The 17,693-nt window shown below is 44.3% G+C and overlaps 1 protein-coding gene across 7 annotated transcripts in view; it reads right to left on the reverse strand.

Moving 5' to 3' along the window:
* Nucleotides 1-652: 652 nt before the first annotated feature.
* Nucleotides 653-17,693, reverse strand: part of LOC147902534 (uncharacterized) — a 40,309-nt gene continuing 23,268 nt past the window's right edge. For all 7 annotated transcript variants that reach the window (XM_087373815.1, XM_087373819.1, XM_087373816.1 and 4 more), the window contains 5 exons: nucleotides 17,271-17,325; nucleotides 16,823-16,934; nucleotides 16,413-16,616; nucleotides 16,003-16,079; nucleotides 653-859 (listed from right to left, as the gene is read on the reverse strand). In XM_087373815.1, the coding sequence (XP_087229941.1) occupies nucleotides 778-859; nucleotides 16,003-16,079; nucleotides 16,413-16,616; nucleotides 16,823-16,934; nucleotides 17,271-17,325 (530 nt within the window). In that variant the 3' untranslated portion in view covers nucleotides 653-777. The remainder of the gene's footprint in view (nucleotides 860-16,002; nucleotides 16,080-16,412; nucleotides 16,617-16,822; nucleotides 16,935-17,270; nucleotides 17,326-17,693) is intronic.

The raw sequence follows: 17,693 nt of genomic DNA on the forward strand, positions 1-17,693 counted from the left end.
GTAGAATTTATGACTTGATGAATTCCTCTTGAAAACCATATCACTGTAACAATGTGGCCCACCCTTTTGTGTAAAAAATTCTCACAAATCTTAATTTTCAGCCCTTTGTTTAATGATTGTATCCATTTTTTATGATTATGTATATTTGACCTAAGTTCTCAAACTTTTAAAGATTTCTTTTAGTTAGTGAACTTTATAAGACTTTGATATCAGATAGAAATATCAGAAGGATCTTCCACCAATAATCTAGTTTTAGTAAGAAATAGTGTAGAATAAAGGGATGCATGCCAAAATAGCAAATGACTAACAAAGGATGCAGATCATAAAGTAGGTTGGTTTTGTTTTGTTTGTTTGAAATGTTAAGGCACTTCATGATAAATCATAAAATAAAAGACTACGATTATATGTCGGTTTGTGCTTTAAATCAAGGAAATTTCCCTAAGGTGCAGCTCATACAAAAGCATACCAAATTCTTTCATTTACAATATCAACAAGCACGTCTATCTTATCAAAAGGGGTTGGGGAGTCTAAGGAAGGCAGGAAAAGTGGAGGCCAAGGGGGGAATGGTGGTGGTAAAAGAGAAAATACATGCCTACCTCTTTCGGATATTGTGTACCATCATACTCAACTATAAATTTTCAATGAACCTCAATTTAACATCCACCATGGCAAGGATACACAAATCACACCTCCCTACAAAACATGAAGAGTCTATACTAGATAAATGACAAAGTCTGAAATGTCCCAATTTGTTATCATAAATTGAAACAATTCATATTAACGACTTGATTTTCCAAATTGGTTGAAAAAATCTTCTGAGATATCATAAAAATGCTCCTCATCATGCCTTTTTTTGTCTCTGTTTCCAGGCAAAAAAAACAAGCCATAAATCGCATCAATGTAAATTGGACTTACTGAGAAATGTGCATGATATATGTGAACGTTTACTTTTGTTAAAGAACAAAAAGAAAGATACATTAGGATCAACGCTTTGTTTATTTTTTCAAAAAAGGAACCTTCTATTAATGCTTGAAAGACTTCATACAAAACAGCAGCCCCAAAGGTGCTGAGTATGGAAGAAAACCAAGAAAAGGCTGAAAGAAAAACCAGCATGTTCTAGAGAAACCCAGCTCACTGCCTAGGGAATCTCTGGTCCTGGGGCTAACAGCTAAGTGGGGGACTATACAACCAATGAATCCCTCACGGGGTGAAGATGTGGAAAACTCCTGCTGGCCAAGCCTTGCAGAAACGAGCACGCCTCTCAATAGTCGCGCCCTAGAGCCCGAAGTCCCACGCTCCCAGGTGGACCGTATTATGTAAATGATGTCCTGCTAAATGGCAACTAGGGTAGCTAAGGGTGGAACCAGGTGCTCACCTGTCACAAGACTACAATGATCCACCCAAATGTTCCATGCCGTGATGCTGGCTACCACCTCCCTAGGAGGAGCTAGACTGTCAGGAGGGACTGCCTCGTGGAGTGGTATCCTCTAGATGCTCTAACCCTCTAGAGAGATCTCATCTATCTGAAACGCATGTCCTCCCTCTCCACCATCCCTTAAGTGTAGTCTCTCTGAAGACTCTACATACGTGTCATGATCTTGAGGGCTCCCATCCAAATCCTCACTGCGCTGCTGCGATAGCTCCAGAGGCAACGCGGGATAGTCTCCAAGACACCATCGGGGCAACAATGGCACTACCCCTCCACTCGCATCTACTCCAACCACGGTCCGATGGGCAAACCTCCATGAGCAATCAGCCAGAAGAAGTATGAGATCTTCCTCGGCCGCAAACTGGACCCCACAACCGCGTCCAAAACCTAGAGCGAAGCTCCCGAGGCACTCTGTGGGTCACCCAATGCCTCTCCCTCGAGGAGGTCCACCTCGATGAGTCCATCTGAAGCCTCTTGCCAATCCGTGTGGTGTAGAAGAAGGGCACCTCATCCACTTGCTTGGCTAGGCCGCCCCTAAAGGGCCAGAACCACTCTCTCGGATCCCACTGGACCTCCCTCAGGGGTCTACCCTCCCATAGCCTAAGGCACCATCTAGGAGCATCCTACACTGAAATACTGGGAGGGTCAATGTGCCACTCCTTCCCCAAATGTCCCACCACTCTGATCATCTACCAGTGAATCCCATCAAGACTCCCATCCATCTCGGGGTCTCTCATAGTGAGTGGCTGAAGTAGGCCTCCAGGTCCTACACAGAAGAAGCCGGGGTGTCTGCTGCCTCGCTGCATCAATATCCTGAAGGGACACCAGTAAGCAAAAACTGCCCCAACCATCTGTTGTCTCTCCATACGCGAAGTCCTTCCCACTAGGACTCAGGAATGGCAAAGTCAATCTCGCACACCCGCTACCCTGTCCCTCCAGATCCACTAAGGCATCAAGCCTATCCTCTGTCTCCATGGGTAATCCGCTCCAACGGCCAAAGGACCCTGCCGGACCATTGTCCCACTATGCCCAACTAATGTGAGTGCGTTGTCCGAGCATACGTCCCTCTTGATCTCTGATCTCTAGGTGCCACATAAGGGACTGACGCTCAAACTCCTCTTTGCATCTCGACGGAGCACGAATGAGCCCCCTGCCAATCTCTACCGGACCCTCTACAACGCCTCCTCGGAGCACCCCACCTTCACAATGTTGACTCTCACTCAGGCTCACGAGCACAGAATCGAGCAACACCGGCCACGCTCTAGCATAGCCAACGAAACTCCAACTCTGCCTAGAGACGACTCCTTCACCTGCAAGATAAAATCTTAAAGTTTCCATTAGAATCTTTAAGATTCCGCTAGATAGACATTATCCATCACCCTATCTACAAGGGTAACCACACACAAAGGTGTGGTCTATTTGTTGCCACGCGGCACCCTATCTACCACCTCAGCAGGTGCCACATCAACAACTCGGGTCCCAGGCTATGTCATCATCGACTGCCACGTCAACGTGTCATGTCACTCTGACATATCATCATCCATGTCAGCACGCCACGTCGCCAGTGCCATATCATCATCAAACCCAATCATCATTGACCAGTCAACCTACCACATCATCTATCACCTTAGCTACCACATCATCATTGCCACATGGCACTATCCCTTACCGGATACAATTGCCCCTTCACTAGCACTTGGGCCCTTGCATGTGCGTATAGCTGCCATCTCATCATTGTGGTTCGCAGGCATACTCCTTGCTAGGCACAGTTTCTCCATGTGAACATAGTTCCCACATCACAGTGCCACATCATCATTTTGCACCCTTTTTGCCCCTCGACCTACATCAAGCCGTATCTCTTGATCTAAGAAGAATTTGAGGATGCTCCAAAAAGAAAAAACACTCAATTTCTTGTACCACATCACACACACATTTCAACGCAAGTATCACACATTTTAAGCCTCAATGACAAATCCACTTCTTTCACACACATCAGCCTCTACATCAATGCATCTAACCCAACAGCTAAAATGAACAAAGAAAAGAAATTAGTGTTGCTTTTACATCACTTGACCGTTGGTCTAAATCTAGTTTAGAGTAGATTAGATCATCCATAGCACGGAGAGAACTCCAAAGCAGACAATCAAAGCCATGCCGAAATTTTCCTTAATAGTTCTTACTCGAAGTCGGTCCCTTTGCTCACATGCAGTTTCACATCATCACATTACCTGAAACCTAATGTTCCATAGTTCAGTGAGTAGACTGACCGATTGTTCAATGGGTAGATAGCACATGATTTGATTTCACACACACATGCCATCATTGTAAAGCCTATTTGGCTATTTTATGACCTTATGCATATCATTTCAAGCCTTGTAAAGCCTTTTAGCTATTCCCGGCATCATTTTCCACAAGCCTTGTAACAAATTTGATTATATATTGCAGTTCTATCTTCACTGATGAAGGAACATGGTGGAAATAGGGAGAGAGAGAGGGGGTAGGCTAGGGAGACAGAAAGTGATACTCAAAAGGAGACATAATGAAATGGAAATGAAATGACTAGAGCAATGAACAAAAATGAGAGTACTCACATGTAGACCAAAGAGCTTGTAGCTTGATACTTGATTGATTTGACACTAGACAAGTATAGCTCTTATATAAGAGCACACACACACATGAATATCTATGCATATGGGATAACTCCCAATATGACAAGTGGCATCCATAGGACACTAGACTAGAACTCACACTACAACATACTAGAACACACCAAATTGACTCAACTTGGCTTCATATTCTAACAACTGACAGTTCATATTTTAGTTGACACAGTCAGTGCTTTGCAGTTGATTTAGATAGTGATTTCACAGACAATTTGACTACATTTCTTGCATCATATCTACGACTAGCAACCTCAATCTAGAGGCATCTACTAAGCTAGACAACTCCAATTACAGCACATGGAAATACCAAATGGAGACCACTCCAATTATCAAGCATTCACATCTTCATATAGAAGCAGAGGCAGAGGCAAAGACAGAGGTAGAGGTAGAGGTAGAGGTAGATCATTCCAATGAAATGGTCATCATCAACAACAAAGTCAGCATCAAAGTCAGAATCAGCATCAACATCATCCTCAGCTATATCAGCATCAATTAAGAGAAAATCATTCCAACCGAGGAAGATTCCAAGGCGAGGGAATGCATCTACCAATGTGTCAAACATTCAGTGCAATTATTGCCATAAGTTTGGACAACCTGAAAGAGATTGTCACAAGGAGCAGTATGACCAAGGAGGTCAATCCAACAGCAATCGAGGGAATTTCAGAGGAAGAGAAAATCATCGCGGTGGACATTTAAGTCACTATCATTATGCCAATGAACCTGAGAACATGTTTCTTGCAAGCGAGGATATGCTGAAGACTAAAACAGTGTATCTTAACATTGATTGCAATGTGAAAGAGAATTAAACATTGAATCTTGACATTGATTGCAATGCGAAAGGGGGGTGCAATTATCAAGTCGATCAACCAGATCAAGATCCTTGGTATATCAACAGCGGTGCATCATCTCATATGACAAAACATCAAGAATGGTTCACACAGATGAAACCATTAAAAGGAGAGAAGAACGTTATCTACACTGCAGATAATACACCGAATCCAGTTCAAGGAAAAGGCATTGTCCTTATGAACAATTTCACTAGTACGAAAGGATTAGTGAAAGATGTACTCTATGTTCTGAAACTCACCAAGAACCTCTTATCAGTTGGTCAAATGATGGAACAACACAACTACCGAGTCATCTTTGATGGAATACACAATCAGAGACAAATCTAGAAGACATCAGCTAGTAGGAAAAGCAGTCAAGAAAGGATGCTTGTTCAGAATACTGGCTACAATACCAAATTTGCATGCCAAATCAGCTCAACCACAACAAATGCCACTTTTCGCAAATGGCACAAGAGATATGAACATGTCAATTTCAAAAGCTTGATAGAACCACAAATTAGAATATGGCAATTGAAATTCCAAAACTTCAGTTTCTTGGAAAAGTTAGCAAAGCATGCTGCTTCGGCAAACAAAAGCGAACCAACTTTGGCAAAAGTACCTCTCAAGCACGAGATATTCTTGATTTAATACATACAGATGGATGGGGTCATGCCCAATGGTTCACTTTACTACTTGACTTTCATCGACGCCTACAGCAAGTATTGTTGGGTCTGTTTTCTGAAAGAGAAATCTGAAGTGTTTTCCAAATTTCAAGAATTCAAAGCCATGGTTGAAAACCAGACTGGCATAAAGATCAAAGTCATGAGATCAAACAGAGGAGGTGAATACATGTCTTCAGCATTCATGATCTTTTGTAGAAGTCACGGCATTCGAAGACAACCCACATGTGCAAATACTCCTCAGCAGAATGCAAGAGATGAAAGGAAGAATGATACTTTAGCAGACAGTGCTAGAGCAATGCTCAATTAGAAGCATCTTCTGAATCAGTATTGGGCAAAAGCAATAGCCACTACAAACTACTTCCTTAATCAGCTTCCGACCGAACCAATTCAGGGTATGACATCTTATGAAGCATTCACTGGACACAAGCTACGCATTGGGCATCCTCGCATATTTGGTTGCATAGCATATGCCCAAATACATTATGATCATCGCAGAAAATTGGCGTAAATGCATCATGGTTAATGAAGAAAGCGAAGCATACAAGCTGTATGATCCCATCAACTGAAGGGTCATTATCCCCATAGATGTGATCTTTGATGAGGAATCTGAATGGAAAACCTCAAATACACAGGAGATAGATGCACAGATTACACAATCATCTACAGGAAAAGGTTGATGAAGAAGAGCAAGAATTGCAAGAAGCACCCCAAGAAGAGTCACAGCAACTCAGACGGTCTACTAGGAAAAGCCAACCACCAGCCAGATTGACAATTGCTCAGAAAGGCAAAGCAATTCAGGTTGAAACCACTAATTATGCTCTTATGACTACCATCATGGCTACAGAAGAGCCAGTGTACTTTGAAGACACAGTTGACAAGCCAGAATGGCAAACTGCTATGAATGACGAAATGGGAGCTTTATATGCAACCTTTCACTAAGAAAGAAGGTCATAGCAAACAAATGGATATACAAAGTGAAGTACAATCCAGATGGAAGCATTCAAAGAGACAATGCCAAACTAGTTGCAAAAGGATTTGCACAGCAATATGGTAAGGATTATGATGAGACTTATACTCAAGTAGCAAAGATGTGGTTCTTGATATTACTCACAACACTCAGCAGATGGAATGTGTACCATCTCAATGTCAAGAATGCTTTTCTCAATGGTTACCTAGACAAGGAAGTCTATATGTAACCACCAACAGGTTATGTTGAACCAGGGAAAGAGAATCAGGTTTGCAAAGGCTTAAAGCAAGCACCCAGAAGCAGAAGTTTGTACAGCAGAATTGACAAGTATTTTGCTAATCTGGGATACATAAAATCCAATGCAGATCATACTCTCTACTACAAAGTTCAAGGGAAAGACATTACTATTGCACGTTTATACGTAGATGATATGATTGTGACCGGAAGCAATGACAGCTTCATCAAAAAGAAAAAACAAGACTTATCTGCAGAGTTCGACATGAAAGACCTTGGGCTTATTCACTATTGTCTTGGAATTGAGTTCTGGAGAGATTCATACAGCATCTTAATGAGTCAGCTAAAATATGTTGACAGTCTCCTAAAGAAGTTTCATATGGCAGATTGCAAAATTGCAGCCACTCCCATGGAACAGAGTTTGAAACTTACAAAAGATTCAAAAAATTCTACAATCAATGACAGGTACTATCAGCAGCTCATCGGATCTCTTATATATCTGACTATCACACGACCAGATATTTATTATGCGGTAAGTTCGCTAGCACAGTTTATGGCAAATCCAAAACAGTCTCACTGGAATGCAGCCAAAAGAGTCTTGAGATACATCAGAGATGCAAGACAATTTGAAATAGAATACAGAGGAAGTCATCCAAGGTTGCATGGATACTGTGACAGTGCCTATGCCGGAGATCATGAGACTAGGAGATCCACTCAAGGATATGCATTTTTCCTTGGTTGGGGTACTATATCATGATTGTCAAACAAACAGCCAACTGTTTCTTTGTCTTCAACTGAAGCAGAATATAGAGCACTCACTATAGGTGCATGTGAGGCTATATGGCTCAAAAGACTATTGTTAGAAATAGACTACTATGATGAATCAAAGCCAACAACAAATTAGATGCCCTAACCCTAACCCTAAAATGGTTTGTATGTATTCTAAATTGTCAACTGAATCTAGTGTACAGTTACTCATTTGTAGAGTGCTCTCTAGATGTGCCCTCTCTCCTCATCTCCACTCTTCTTCTCTCCCCTCTTCATATTTTATCATGGCATTGATCTGCTTAGGGTTGGAGGAGCAGTACAAGAAGGTTACACATTGGCCATTGAATCAGTGAATCCTAGGGGTATGCTTCTAAACGGCATTAAACTTTGCTCTGAGCACTTTTTATGGAATCTTTAGCTTGTGCTGACATTGGCACAGCGGCACGTCACAGACTTCTATACATTTGAGTCAACCCCCGGACACAGTGGAGTGGAGGAAGAGGAGCTAGCCGATATGAGAGCAATCAGGATGAGCAACTGGCACAGTACCACTGAGAGAGGGGTGCAAAGGCCACATGTGCGATAGGGAGCCCCCAGAGTACACTCTATTGAGGTCCGGACCTATCACAACTTTCCTCAGGGGAGACCGACAGAGACGAGGGGTCACTCTAGACATAGCCCAGAGAGTCCAGAGAGCAAGGAGACCGCGCCCCCCACCATAGCGCAAGATAGCTCGACAGACGCACATACGAGACATTTTTGCAGCCCACCAGAGAGCCATCATTGTACCAGGCTTCGGTTTCGTCCCAGTGCATGGATAGATTGCTTGATATGATTATGATTATGATTATGATTCTGTTAGCATAGATTAGTACTCAATAGTACTCAGCAAGGGTCCTAGTGTATCCTTTGCTTCAGCCCACTGAGGCTTGTATGAGTTCGCTTTTCTGTGCACTGTGTCCCATAGGCCCGCGAGGTCTTGCGTGGACGTTAATATCTCTTTCTTTCTTTCTTGTCATCATCCGGATGTTTGCCCCTCTCAGATGGGAAAGTGTCTACCCTCGTGCCTTTATCTCCGTGAGGAGGCATCTCCAAGTCCCAAATGACCTAGTTGGGCCACGGTCAAGCTGTGACGAGCCAATGTGTGCCCTCTGCCTTAGCATAAGACTGTCTTGATCTTACACATGTGGGTGTAAAATGAGTGGTTTTCTCTTAATCTCCTCCGGGAATGTGGGGATGGCTATAATGAGTCCACTAGGCAATTGTTGCCACACCTTTCTAAAGGCTTCACATCAAGGGGAGGCCCTTCCTTGTGAGGGGAGCCTTTAAGACATTTCATTTATGGGATTGCTTCCATTGTCCTCCTGTGCGAGCCTTGTTCCTAAGAAGCCCTCGCTCTAGCAAGAGCTTCTAGCCTAGGGTGAGATCATTAGGGTGAGACCATGTACCACTAGCTTGCCCAAAAGGGCTTTGCTATGCATCTCGGGGTTGATTGCTAGTCAGCTAGGCATGGATACCTCCTTTTTTATGCATTGAGCACTAAAGGTAGGCACAAAGTCAATCATGCCTTCAGTGCACTATCCAAGCCTCCTCCAAAATCACATAAGTCCATGGTTTAAGACAAGCTTCCATCCCCCCTCCCCTCCCCCCCCCCCCCCGCCTTTGGGGGTGCCATTCACTAAGAAGGAGCTTTGGGAGGCCCACCCATCTTAGAAGTGCCCAAGAAAAAATGGTTTGACTCCGTCCTTTACCTGTTTTTGGGAGCACATCCTCACCCTTCTTTTGTTAGCTATTCACGAGATTTTTACTTGGGCTCTCCCCCTCAATCTAGTGATAAATCAAGCTAGATTTATTTGATCTCAAGTGGAGACCCATCACTATGTTGGACACAACCTACAATGGCCTTGTTCAAGAGCACTATTTCAAGAGCAGAGTACCCTGGACAATATTTTCACCTCTTGGGAGGCATTGGATTGTGAACGGGAGGAGTATTAACCTATTGTAATCCTTCTTTTGGATTTCGAGAAGGCTTATGACAGGGTGGAGTGATTCTTTTTAGAGGGCACAATATAGAGGATGGGCTTTTCAGACAAATAGATTTGTGGGGTCTCCATCATGAGTGCAAGGAGTGCCAGCAGATGCTCATAGGTGGTCACATAGGAGAGGTCTTTGCTCTTTCACGATCAGTTCATCAAAGCTTCCCCCTTCTCTTCCTCTTTGGGCTAAATTTTACCCTCCCAAGTAGCAGGCCTCACAGGGATGAGGTTTCCAATCCCCCAAGAGGAGGATCTTTTGGATTCAAAGTTTGCAAACGATACAACACTCTATGTGGAGGGCATGAGGAGAGCCTAGAGAGGGTTCCCTATAGACTTACCGTTTGGCCTTGGGACCCAATATCAACTGGATCAAATCAATGGGTTTCCTCACGGTGGCAAGATATTTCGGCTGCCAAGATGGCATTGATATTTCAGCAGAGCTGCTAATTGCCCTAGAGCTAGACAGTGCATAGTGCAAGCTTTTGTACTAGAGCTCAGCCAAACTCTCTTTGGTAGGCAGGGCCCTCGAGCTCAATCAGCTCCTCCTACCAATGGCATGGTACATAGCCTCTTGCTAGTGTTATCATAGAGGATGAATGGGTCAGCTCACGTGCCCTGTGTGCAATTTCTTATGGGCAAGTTCCGCTAGTACAAGGAGCACTAGAGCCAGGCTTGGCAGATGGTGATCCTGACACAAAGACAACTTTGCATGCAAGTAGAAATATCTTAAAATTCCAAATGACTCTAAGACATCAAGGACTAGATTTCCCATAGGTATTGCGGGTCCTCTCCTCATTATCAAGAAACTCAATGATGGAGCTTATAAGTAAAAACTCTCTTCCAATGTTAAGGTTCATCCAATTTTTCAGGTAAGTAGACTCAAGGAGGAACTTGAAGATGGAGATAGTCTACTATCTCCCAAAGCATTGATAGAGTTGGATTAGAAGTTGTCCTATATATTAAGTGGAAAGATAGCCAGATGGAGATTTAACTTGGGAGAGCGTTATTGACTGAAAGAAAACTTCCCTAGCTTGGACGTAAATATCTAAAGGGGGAAGAATGCAACATTCCTAGCTAACCTTGGTTAGCTATTGACTTCCCTATGGGTCCTAGTGGGTCAAGTTAGGAGGTCAGGATGAGTACTCCTAACTAGAGTGTAGCATCTAGAAGGTGTTCTAGAAGGGAATGGGACCTAGATGTGGACTGTGGCTATATATTGGTAAAGGGGACTTAGGGTTAGACACTAATCAATACCTTGATAGTGGTTTCTACTAGAGGCATGGATGTACTAGTAAGCTACTCGTGGATGGGGCTTCCTATTTATGGGACGCAAAGTCCTACTAACCTAGAGATGGGCCGTGTGTCTTTCGTATAACCCCCAGTACTCGTGGGTGAGCAAACCACTAGTGTTGATGTTTCTATGGTTGGATGGTGAGTTCCAAATTATGCACTCAGTGGTTCGGTTCCTAGTTTGTGGTTTAGTGAAGACGATCTAGGTGTTGGGAAAGGAGTCGTCTCGAGTAGACTAAATGATAATGATTGTAAGCTAATGAGAGTTTGTCCTTTACCTATAAATGCAAAAAAGGCCTATAAGTGAGTCCACCTATATCCCATCCAAAACACTTTCTTCTCTCAAAGCACAAAGGCCCATGCCTAGGGCACGCAGCCAGCAAGTTCAATTCGAGGTTCAGCTCCAGGCTTGGAGTAAGTCGGGCAGCTGGAAGTGGGGTCGTTTAGCAGCAGCTCTAGGATCAAAGTCAGGGCAACCAGCAGGTCGCATGTCACAAGCAAGGCAAAAGGGCCAGCAGCTCAATTTTTCTCTAGGCTGGGCTGAACCCTCGGTCCAGCGTGGGGGTTACAGCTAAGGGCTACCCAGATCTCAGAAGCTAGAATGGAATTTCTGAAGACAAAATTGTTCCCCCATGACCCCAACCAACAAGATGAACATATTTATTCCTACAGCAAGAACTCAGAGACGTAAAGCTATGAATTGCATCTTTGGAGAGAAAAGTTTCAGAAATGAGCAAACAGGAAGTAATCCAAGAGGTTTTACAGCAATGCAATACAGCAGCACCTGCACCATAGCAAGAGACCAGGGCTGCTAATAATTGGATCATACACATAGGAGGGCTGCCAGAGGGCTGGACAGTAGGAGAAGGAAATGGAAACAAAGGTTGAACATCTCCAAAAGTCAATCCCCCAAATTGAATGGGACACAGAAGAGATAGAATTTGTTGTCCAAAAGGGGGCAAGATTAATCTTTGAAGACAAGATTGCAAGGAGCAAAGTTCTCAGACAAACTAACAAACTAAGAGGTACCAGTACGTGTATTTCGAAGGATCTCACCCCGATTCAGCTTAAGGCAAGAAATGCAGAATTGACTAAAGTAAAGGAAGCCCAAAAGGAAGGAAAATGGGCTGTTTATCGCGTTGGTAAAGCACAAATCAGAGACTTCAAAGCTAGACCCAAAGACTCTTAGTCTAAAAATCATGTACTTTATGTTAGGGCTAGGATTTAGTAGTGCACTACATAATTCGAGTTGTGTCCCTGTGCGCTCCCCGAATCTCTCTAACACTCGGAGATGTAATGGCTACTCTTTTTTGGATGTGTACTTTGTCTCATAGGCCTGTGAGGCCTTCTGGAGACGTTATAACAACTCTCTCTCTCTCTCTCTCTCTCTCTCTCTCTGACCCGCTATGCACCGAGAGCAGTTCCTCTTCGCCGGCGACCCTGTTGAGATAGTTGACTCTTACACATACTTGGGCGTTGTCTTCTCAGGCCCGATCTTCACGATGCGCCCAGCCATGCAGGCCAGGATCAGCCGAGGCTATGCCGCTCTTGCCAGGCTGGAGCGACAATGCTACCACTCCCACTTCCAGGACCCGCGGACCAAGTCTCTCCTTTTTTATTCTTTGGTCCGCCCACCAGGCATGTACGGTAGCCCGTGGTGGGGAGCCGACCTTTCAGACACAGAGTGGGCTCGAGTCGAGCGCCTACAAATACTGATGTTTGCTCGGATGATCCGCAGCAAACCATCGGTACCACACCAGATCATTCTAGCAGAGTTCGGCGCCTCACCCCTACAGCTCGATGCGGCTTTCCAGGCTATCACTTATCTACACAAAGTCAGGGATTTCAGCTCCTCCTCCGACGGTCGCCTCCGCTTACCTTGGCTAGCCCTATCCTCCTCTATGGCCCTATCCGTTGATGGGGACCAGCGATCCTGATATAGTCGTCTTTCCAGTTGGTTCACCCGACTGGGCCTCGACTTAGACCGGTTGCCTCCTTTTCAGTACAGCCTCGACGCTCCACCATCTCCCCTCTCCCCCACTGACCAGGAGGTCAACCGGCTCATTCGAGCGGATCTGCTCCAGCTCCACACCTAGCGGACATGGTTTCTTCACCCCGAGCTTCTTGTGAAGCTCGACTTCTACCGCCAACACTGCCTCCAGATCTCACAGGAGGGCTTCATCACACCTCCGGGTTACACACAGCTTCATCTACCACATGCGCTCCGGATCTCCCTCGGTCTGTTTAGGGTTTCATCACACCGATTACGGATCAAGAGCGGACGTGCAGAGGGTATCCCACGAGAGGGCCGCCTTTGCCCACTTTGCGACTTGTAGGAGATCGAGTCGGAGGAGCACTTTGCTTTCAGATGTCCTATCTATTATGCCATTCGAGGCCGGTACCACTGCCTCTTCCGCGACGGATTCGGCCCCTTCCCACACATGCTGCAATTCCCGGATCAGCGATGCCTAGCCGCTTTCTTACATGAGATGACTCGCCACCGAGATACCTCTCTCCGAGCACGGAGACACGCGCAGCACACACAACGTGAGGACACCCAGCGGCCCATCACTGATTTCTTCCAGTCACAGAATACCTCTCCTCAGTCTAGCCGACGACGCGGACGTGAGCGAGAGCCAGAGCCACGACAGCTGCGCCAACGGACAAACTCACACATCCGGGTCCATGACATCTCAACTCTGCTCTCTACCCGCCCCACCGGGGTTATCGTTGCCCTCATCCACAGGGCCACCCGCCGCCCCCGATGACCGAGCTCGACTAGGCCGCGTGACGTCAGGGGCCAATCATCTATCGCAGGGTTTTTTCCAGCCTCCCATTTGACGGCCCCTCTATGATTGGTCTCTCACAATCACCACCTGCACATATATATTGTATCTCCCCCCTCTGTCCCATTTTTGGTACCCCCCCCTTCTTTTTTGTATCATCGGGAGGTAGACACATTTCTTTTGTATCAGGACTAGACACACCGTCCTTCATAACCTCTTTTTTTGTAGAAACAGTTGGCTGGCCCGTTTTGAGACCACCACCGTTATGCTCATTGTATCAGTTATCTTTAGTCTCATAGACCTTCACGGTCTCCCGAAGACTTTAATAAACTTTCTTTCTTTCTTTCTTTCTCTCTCTCTCTCTCTTTGCACATTAACAATAGGTTTTGCCCCTAATCTTAGTGTAGATGTTCAATCATGATGCATGCCCAAAGTACAGGACCCCATGGAAATTGAAAACTACCGCACTCTCATAATTGGTCACACATTAGCCAAGATTTATGATCAGTACTAGAGAGAGTGATCAGCTCCTATACATAGGCACTGGGACAGCAGGCTTTGGGACAGGCTGGGTTCTGGAGGCAATATTGCACTCTTGATCACATGTTCACTCTATGGACTATCATCGAGGAGGCGAAATCAAGATATATATTCAAAAGGCCTTTGAAACAATCCATGATCCCGCATGATCAGGGAACTTCAAGCGATGCACACCCTAGGAGACATGATTTGGGGGGTGATGAGTCTACATGAGTCAATCAAAGAGACAGCGCATGCCCCTCAAAGCTTGGCAAAGAACAATCTGAGTGAAGTAAGGATGCCCCCTCACCGACACTCTTTAGGATCAGTCCCATCACGACCACTTTTTGAGAGTATTATAGGATAGAGTGATTATTAGACCCCAATACTTGAGGACAGACGAGCACATGCACTGAGAATTGAGAGAACAATCTGAGTGAAGTAAGGATGCCCCCTCACCAACACTCTTTATAGGATCAGTCCCATCACGACCACTTTTTTAGAGAACAATCTGAGTGAAGTAAGGATGCCCCCTCACCGACACTCTTTAGGATCAGTCCCATCACGACCACTTTTTGAGAGTATTATAGGATAGAGTGATTATTAGACCCCAATACTTCAGGACAGACGAGCACATGCACTGAGAATTGGCACTAGACAGATGCAGGAATTGTCCTACCATCTGAGGATTGAGACAAAGAGAACCACAAGCACACCTAGAGAGTAGTAGATCTGCAGGTTATGCACACTAGAGGAGATGGAGATAGAGGCACATTTCCTATGTACTTGCCCAAGTCTATTATGAGATCCATAGATGATATCATTGTCTCTTTCAAGAGGGGCACGGTTTTGGGCCACTCTTTTGGCTGATCCACATTCATGACCAGGTCTGCATTTGTCTCTATCTGATTGAGATGCGGCAACACAGAGAAACTCTATTGAGACAAATCAAACAGCAAGAGGTGACAATGGCACACGAGACAGAGACAGATCGAGCACAGTGATGTGTCACAAATTTCTACGCATTTGAGCCAGCCCCAAGACAATGTGGAATGGAGGAGGAGAATCTAGCTCATATATGAGGGCAGAGTGGATTAGTGGGAAGAGCCGATGGGCAGATGTGGAGCCAAAGACACAAGGACACCACAAAAAGGTTGACCAAAGCATGCACGATGGAGGTCCAGCCCGTCCCATGTCTACTTAGAGAGGACCGCCGGATCCGAGGTGTCACTCTCGATATGGCTTATCGGATACACACATCAATATGGCTCAATATGGCTCACCAGATACACACATCATGGAGACCAAGCCCCCCACTGCAGAGCGAGGGACAACCCAATATCCTCGCATCCCACGTAAGAGCTGCCATGGCATAGGATCATAGATGACACTCGGTCACATCTCTTGTCATTTCAGGAGTTTTAAGTTTTGGTGTTTTGAGTACTAGTCATAATTTCTGTGTTTCTTAGTATAGCACTGAGCAAGGTCCCTAGCAAACCCTTTGCATCAGCCCATGGTGGCTTGGATGAGTTACTCTTTCTGATTGTAACTTGTCTCATAGCCCCATGAGGCCTCCCAAAAATGTTAATACATCTTTCTTTCTTTTTTCTCATTGGTAAAGTACACAGATCACTATAACTATAAATGCGTCCACAATGCATATATTGAATTCTTTGATTTTGCATGTCTATTCTTTTAGGAAAATGCCAGTTGATTTGTGTATGTTTATGATGACATTTCAATGGATAAGTTGATTTCAGGAAAGGAAAAGTCATCTTTCAAAGGATACGTATGCCAAACCTGAATATTTTTTCATGACTTTGGTGCAGGCACTCCTTTGCCAAGTCGATGTTTGTGCTCCTTAATTTCTTTGCAATCTTCAACTCAAGTCATGGCATTCAGTTAACAAAGACCTTCTAATGGACTTCAGATAAAGTGTATCTTCTTTAATTAGTAAAACCTCTGTAAATTTCAGCCTGCAGCGCAACGAAGTTATGTTTTATCCCATAAGCTTCTAAAGAGAGGAAAGCCTGCTTGGGTGTGTGTTGACACGGATTTCGTGTCAGAAGTATGTCTTTACACAAAATGGCCCAATAATGTCGGTGATGAGGAGATAATAGATAAGGACATTATCTCAATGTGGTAGATGGTATTATGCTTAATTATAGCTGGAGATGGCATTTATAATGAAACATAAACTGTGCACTTACTTCATCTTGTGTCTTTTCCCATTGCTTCCTTGCTATTTCTTGCTGCAGATCATGTTGTCTCTTATCTTCAACGTCATGAAGCTGTCTTAGCTTGCAGTCTTCTATTTGTTGACGTCGTACCTCAGAAACTCTTCTGGTTACTTCTGCATCCCTCAAAGTCTCAGCATCTTGCAGCTCATATCGCTTGGCAGGAATGATGCCAACCTGCACAAACGGATTGTTTTGGTCCATGTATGCATTAAGTGAGAGCATGACATGGATTTAAAGTCGGCATGTTGCAAACTAAAATCACACTCAATCCAACAACGAGCCCTTCCCATAACAATCATATGCAAATATGAATGTGCCAGCCAACAGGCCTGGAACACGATATCAAAATTTGGGAAAGATTAATTGGCATGTAAGTATACTTTCTCATTCAGGGGTTCATGATCTGTCTTAAGTTTCCATCTCTCTTTGAATTCCTCATGTTGTTTTTCCCAATATTCTTCTAAGGTGGACCTTGCTTGAATCCTTTGTTTCCTGAGAAAGAAAATCTTTGTGTCAGGACCAGACCTTTTCAACCATATGGAAAAAAGAGTTGAAAAGGAAATAAGTTTGAGAAAAAAATCATACATTTCGGCAAGCATTCATGGAAAAGAAAAGGTAGCATTGTATAGCTTAAAAGGATGCACATTCCAAAGGTTGTGAGCAAAAGCAGACTTAGTAAAACCTTTTCACTGAAAGGTTAGACATTAAAAAATATGTAAATTTTCTTTTGGATACCTTCATAGATGCATTTTTGCCTAGTGTGAAGTTCGGGAAACTGTTAACAAGGACAAAATTATGTGCAAGACAAAAAAAGTAGAGTTCGAGTACCTCAAATCTTCTTCCTCTCTATTCCAAATTTCTTTTTGAAAAGCTTGAAGGTTCTCTGTCATGTAAATATGGAACAGAAGTTCCTTTTCAGACTATTTGTGTATATCTATATTCCATGTATTTGTGTAGAGTTTTTTTCAAAAAGGTTAACCTTAAAAATGAGAATTCTTTTTGCTCCCAAGAAAAGGCAATGACATTCAGAAAAACACCCTAACGCTACAGAGACACCAAGTTAAAAATACAACTCCCCTAGAAACGGTAGAGAGACAAGAGAGGAGGAGATCTCCCCTAGCTGACCGCTCTTTGGGGTGATCCCTCGTGCAGGCTTAGTAAAAGAGCGACTCAAGTGGCCTATAATGCCATACAATACCTCTCTCTTCCATATGTAGGAAAGGGCCCAGCTCCCAGGTATTGAGAAGGGCC

The sequence above is a fragment of the Dipteris shenzhenensis genome, chromosome 4 (assembly GCF_047967505.1).
Source record: "Dipteris shenzhenensis isolate YYH24624 ecotype China chromosome 4, Dip_SZ_1.0, whole genome shotgun sequence".
NCBI classification, from domain to species: domain Eukaryota; kingdom Viridiplantae; phylum Streptophyta; class Polypodiopsida; order Gleicheniales; family Dipteridaceae; genus Dipteris; species Dipteris shenzhenensis.